Source organism: Temnothorax curvispinosus, unplaced genomic scaffold (genome assembly GCF_003070985.1).
Source record: "Temnothorax curvispinosus isolate PA1 unplaced genomic scaffold, ASM307098v1 QBEX01003826.1, whole genome shotgun sequence".
Taxonomy (NCBI): Eukaryota; Metazoa; Arthropoda; class Insecta; order Hymenoptera; family Formicidae; genus Temnothorax; species Temnothorax curvispinosus.
In genome coordinates, this window is record NW_020213606.1 from 165,641 (window position 1) to 171,729 (window position 6,089).

A 6,089-nucleotide genomic window follows, 5' to 3' on the forward strand; every position below is an offset into this window, starting at 1 on the left:
ATATATATATATATATATATATATATATATATATATATATATATATTAAAAGTTTTGGCATAGGATATATATATACAAATGCAAATAATCATGTCGGTTAAGTAAATTATTTCAGGCACAATTTATTTTTGTAAAAAGTTGCGTTCTTTTTTTTTAGAAATTTGGCGCTTTTCGGAAAGATGAGAATGACTTCGCTTGTGTATACAATCATCGTTTCGATACAACCATTGTATACATAGTCGAATAACACGTAATTGTATTTCTGTGTATAATCGTTATCAATAATAATTTCTTTGCGAAAAAAGAAGCACACGTTTTATACATCTTACTGTCATACGTACGCACGCACATACCGCTTTCTATGCTTCCAATCGCGATTCTTCGGATAAGATGTAGTGTTAAAAAGGAGTGCTGAAAACGCGAACGACTTGTGCTTTACATTCCCAAGGAATATTGCTACTTCGTACGCGATAATCATATGAAAGCGGTATGTGTTTAAGCGGAAGCATCCATTCTTTTAATATCGGGCAAAATGTAGGGAGAAGAGAGACTCCTAGTTATCTGTTCTTTCCTTTTTTTTTTTTTTTTTTTTTAGTAAACGTGAAAGATGTGACAGAGTATAAATTTCATAGCCTTATAATATCTGCCTTTGTAATCGGACAATAAAATTTACAATGAAAATAGATACAGGCGTGTTTTATGCAGATATTTATATATCTATATATATATATGTACAAAACGATATTATAATGTATTGGTATATCTATTTATCACAAATTCGTATCGTAAAAGCATCGGTCTCATAATATGTTAAACATAATACTTATTACATGGAGTTGAAGTATTGTAGGACTCTATACAGACGCTAGAGGATGGAAGACTTAAAGGCGACCCTATGAAATATCACCTTCAAGCGGTTTTTTTTTTAGTGCTCGGGTAACTACTAACAAAGTGGTACGATTTATGATACACACGTTTACGAATCTTACACGAATTCGGCAATTTATTTACAGGACGCAATAAGACTCGAAGATTGTCTTTATAATGAATATCTATTTATAAAAATAGTCATGCGCGTGAAAATCTATAAAGATCTAGTTTTTATCAGAAAATTAGAACAGAGATAAAAACGAACTGGAAATCGCAGTGCAGTACACATTCTTCCTGTGTGTGTGTATGTGTGTGTGTGCAATAGTCTATACAATATAATTTTAACAACATTTTGGCATCGCACGGTGTATTAATTGCTCTGTAAAGTTGTATAAACACTTTCGCAGCATACATAGCACGTATGTATGTAGTTACCTATGATATAGTAATGCAGTAAAAATATATTTTTATTTATCGGACAGGCGAAATAAAAAATTGCAATATGGACAGAAATTGCAAATACGTTACATCATGCTCTTATCATCCGGTATATACTATACAAATGCATTAAAAGCTGAGAACGTACGTAGTTCGTTTCGTTTCCTCTCGCATACATCGGGCTTTGCAGCCGCTCTATATTATAAATTCGACCGTTACAATACTCTGACTTTCGTGTAATAAAATATAAAAATAATAATAAATCGCAATTACTCTTCCTCCGTAACGGGCATTCTGAAAATCCAATGGAACTTCAGATTACACTCTTTAATTCTTATAGACGTACAACCAGTCATACAATAAGACTATCTTATATTTTTAAGTTCTAATTGGTAGGTACAAAATATTAAATTATATCATATATAAGTCAATTAGTAATATATATGGTACACGTTATATTAATGGTATTTCAATTTGACCTTGTTATACAGTAAAATGTGAATATGATACAACCTCTAAGTTCTTTTTTCTTTTTTTTTTTAGTGAGCGTGTTCCTCGATGATCTTTGGAAGATTTAATTGCATGCTATACGAAACGCATATACTTTACATAGCTGTCCGATTTAAATATTTTATAGTAGTATTTATAGAAATTTTATGGCCATAAAAATGTGATCACTTCATAATTTCCTATTATATTAAAGGCTGATGAATATTCGACACATCTCTGTAAAGCATCTAAAAGTAATACGTATTACATAATGAAAAGAACAAACAAATGTGGACTTGACATTGTGTTAACTTCAATAATCCTGTTAAAATAAATTAATTATAAGTGAAGTTCCATCATTAATAATGTGAATAACCTTGCAAGACTGAGTAATCTTATAAGAGAAAAAAGATGCAACCCTGATATCATGGCTTATCCTTATCGCGCGCATTATCTAAAATTATAAATCCATGGAAGTAGCGCCATATAAAAGCAATTATTCAGACTAATTTAATCGTGCCCTTCATTCTTAATAAGCTACAAAGGCTGATTTGCTAATATTTACGTTATAATATACTTATTGTAAATGGTGTTCTCACTATGTACCATTATTCAATATACATAAATCATTTATCAAATCCGATATATCGAATTAAGTGTCAAAAACTTTTTTAAATAAATTGTTATGCTGTACATTTGTCATTAAAGGAAACTCTAATAATAATAGCAATAATTCTAAATCAAAATAATGAAAACAAATAAACGTGTGTACTTACAGAAACATATCAAAAGAAAGTACATAGGAATATTATATATTAAAAAAACGTATATAATTCATTTTCTAAATCCATGATAATTTCTCTCTCATATAATAAACTTTCGATGTACACGACAGTGAGAAGTTAGGCAAATCAAAGAAATATATTAATATACTTAAAAAATAATTTGGACATATCAAGTGACATGCATTACAACTTTGGCTTACAAATTTCTAATTGGATTATCTTGATAAATTACGTAGCGTTTATTAACAAATATCAATGATCTTTAATTTGAAGCGTGCTGTATACATTTTCGCTTTTTAGAATGTTATTAGTAAATCAGCCGTAAGTTTGATTCTTATTAAATTCAGTCAATATATAAAATGCTTTGGATAATGAACAGTTGACTAATATATATCACAAGTTATTTTCTCCCATAAGGACAGTACAGATAATGCTACGACTAAAACATTTTCTTTCTCACCCTTTGTTTCGTCAGTACGCCTCACATTCTCGTATGCTTTGTTATATCCACATTTTAAGGTCCCAGACAGTAGAATCTTTGCACAATCAACAGAAATATATTGACATTTATTGCCAAATAAGATTAATATTTATAGTTTTCCGTAATTAGCGGTATAACACGGTTAATCAAAGTGAATCTAGAATTTGGAAATGGGAATTGTATCTAGAAAGAAGACCAATCTGAAATTTTTCTCTATCGGATCACCTCACGATTCTTTAATGAAGACAACTAGAATAACGCATTGGAAATTATAATAAATTGAGAAACGTCTAAATTTTAGAGTACACATATAACGGTTAGATTTAAGGTTGGAAATTATAATAAATTGAGAAACGTCTACATTTTAGAGTACATATATAATTGTTAGATTTAAGATTGTTATTGCAAACCATACTTGCGACGGAAATATGATACAACTTAGTCGTACATTACGGTATATATGCGATATTTTTACATCTAGTTTAGACAATATATAAAAACAGTTTGCCAAGAGATGTATATAATACATCAAATATTCCACAATAATTAAACAAAGATGTAACACAAATGTTTGGTATAATCCAAACGATCTCTTTCAAAAATCATTAAAATTGATCGGTAACAATGTCTTTACAAAGTTTCACGTACCTTTATTTAAAATCTGAGCAGTAACGTTTGCGTCTCTGCGTTTAGATCCGTTTTTACATCCGTGCATATGTTTAAGATAAAATAGCAATGCTACGTCTAGGTCCGCCTATGCATACATTGTCTAAGCTGGACCACTTTTTAATACCGGTACGTAGAGCCTCGGCTGTGACCTTATCTTCGTAAACTCTGGACATAGCTTCTAGCTTCTGCGCCTTCTCCTTGCTAAGTGGCTCGCTAAGGAATGTTAATTCGTTCGCTTCCGCAAGTGTACGAAGATCGAAGTAATATTTGGCATATACACTCGAAGGAACATTTATGTTGAATTGCAGCATCTCCAGAAATTGCCTCTCTAATTCGTTCCTAGTTAGAAGTTATAAATTTATTCGATTGATATGGTTAATAGTAGCATCTCAAACTTCCACTCGTATCTTTCAGGGCTTCAGTTTGTTTTAGTTTCATAAAACGAGCAAGTGCAATAATCTAAAATGTAATTGAAAAAAAAACTTACATATCCTCCACGGTGATGTCTTTCAGGATTTGGCAGTAATCCACGTTCCACACCGCCTGATCATCCCAAACTTTGGACGCCAATAAAATAGCTCCCAGCACTATACGTTTCCAGTTAGCCGGTGTTATGTCTATCTCCGCGTAAGTAAGTAGGCGTTCGAGATAAACCAACGTTATGATGGCACATTCAGCAGTGAGCTGAGCGGCATTAAACAGAGTCCTTATAAATTTATATATTTGCTTATGCTCCGGATTATGCTTGTCATAATCCTCCGAAACACCGTCCCTCTGAAAGACAGATTTACTGTTCAAGTATGATGTAAGTATCGTGTAAGAAAAAATCTTAAGATTTGTCTGATCTATAGCAATCAATTCGATTGGTATTAAATGAGCATATAGAGAAGAGATACGAAAATACAGAAATAGATGAGTGGTTTATGGAGGCAGCTAATGCACAACGTCGTATCTCTTTGATATTAGTACCGTTAATGGATGCAGTTTCTCATCAAATATATCGATCTGTCGCTGCGACGTTCTATTCTTAATATGGTAATAAACGGCTAAGGCAACGCATTTGACGGTATTTTTCAAGTTAGGTTGTGAAACCGTGCTGTCGTCTAAATATATTGTACTGCAGCTGCTACTCTTCTTCAAAGGCCTTGTGTCCGCTATTTGATGTTGACTCTTCTTCCTCACCATGCCATCTGGAAAAAGAAGAGACCGGGAGGCGATCAAATACATGCCCGTTTATTAAAGACTAGCCTGCTGCGCCCATTCCCTGGGTATTACTCACTCTCGATAGACTTCTTGGAACGCTCCATGAAGATAGTTCCCGCGCACGGGTGCAACGACGGATCGGAGTCCCAGTCCTCCGGCTCGCGTTCACTGATATGTTGCAAATTATTTACGCTAATCCCACCCTCCGGCAGGTGCTCCTCCAGGCCCGGGCCCAGGCGCGAGTTGCACTCGGGCCGTATCTTCGCTCCGCCTTCTTTGCGCCCGACCTGCGGACTGGAGTAGACGCAACAGCTATTCTTGTTCCCCATGTTCCCATGTAAACTCTAACCGGTTGCCAGTGTGCTCCCCGCTTCCCGCACTTCGCGCGCGCGGTCACGCTGTTAGTCTCACAGTTCGCACGCGGGAGGAGGGCGGGGGGACCGCGGGCCGGGCGTAAATCGGAACCGCGATGCGCGCGGCAGCAAGCACGACGTCCTCTGGCTTGACGTTTAGGTATAGTTATAAGGTAAGTAGACAGGTAGATAGGTAGAGATAGGTGTAGAGGTAACGCTCGCTACCTCACATTTCGTTGTGCGATGAACGATCAGCTGACGGGGCGGCAGCCGTTCGCGCGACTGGTGACGCGACTCGCTCGCCCGCGGCTCGTCTGGCTCATGTCGGCGACGCTCGACCAAAAAAAGCAACGGCTCTCGCGCGACGAGGACCTCCTCGCAGTCCTCGCGTCTCGTTCTCTCCCTCCCTCTCCCTCCCTCTCTTTCTCTTACACACACACACACACACACACACTCTCTCTCTCTCTCTCTCTCTCTCTCTCTCTCTCTCTCTCTCTTTCTCTTTCCCTTCGGGGAGGACCGACGTTCGTCCCGCGATCGTCAGAGAACGAGGCGGTGACGCCTCGGTGCCGCGTTCGCGCCGGTCAACTCCGTTTCCGGCTCTACGATCGCACCTGAGCAGCCTGAGCTACGCGGTCGGCCACGGTCGCGACTCGCAGCGCGATTCATTGTCGGCCGCACGGCGGCAATCCCATCCTCATCGCGGTCGCGCGTCTATCCGGCTCGTACCTCGGAGTCTCGGGCACCGCCGCGAACGCGCTCCACGAACTGCGACGTCTGCGACGAAACGAACCGCGATGG

At 37.4% G+C, this 6,089-nt stretch overlaps 1 protein-coding gene across 3 annotated transcripts; it reads right to left on the bottom strand.

The window, feature by feature from the left end:
• Window positions 1–102: 102 nt before the first annotated feature.
• On the bottom strand, window positions 103–5,700 carry LOC112452918 (cyclin-Y-like). 3 transcript variants are annotated; one of them, XR_003040553.1, is made up of 5 exons: window positions 5,012–5,700; window positions 4,702–4,922; window positions 4,220–4,506; window positions 3,712–4,071; window positions 103–3,118 (listed from the first exon to the last, which is right to left on the bottom strand). XR_003040553.1 is itself a non-coding variant. In XM_025013378.1 (5 exons), exons 2-5 carry the CDS (start codon window positions 5,262–5,264, stop codon window positions 3,783–3,785), a joined length of 1,050 nt encoding a protein of 349 aa, XP_024869146.1. In that variant the 5' UTR covers window positions 5,265–5,436; window positions 5,514–5,700; the 3' UTR covers window positions 103–3,782. The 3 variants fall into 3 exon arrangements, 2 of the variants coding, with proteins under 2 accessions (XP_024869146.1, XP_024869145.1); XM_025013378.1 differs by having other exon boundaries at window positions 103–4,071; window positions 5,012–5,436; window positions 5,514–5,700; XM_025013377.1 differs by having other exon boundaries at window positions 103–4,071.
• Between the last annotated feature and the right edge of the window lie 389 nt (window positions 5,701–6,089).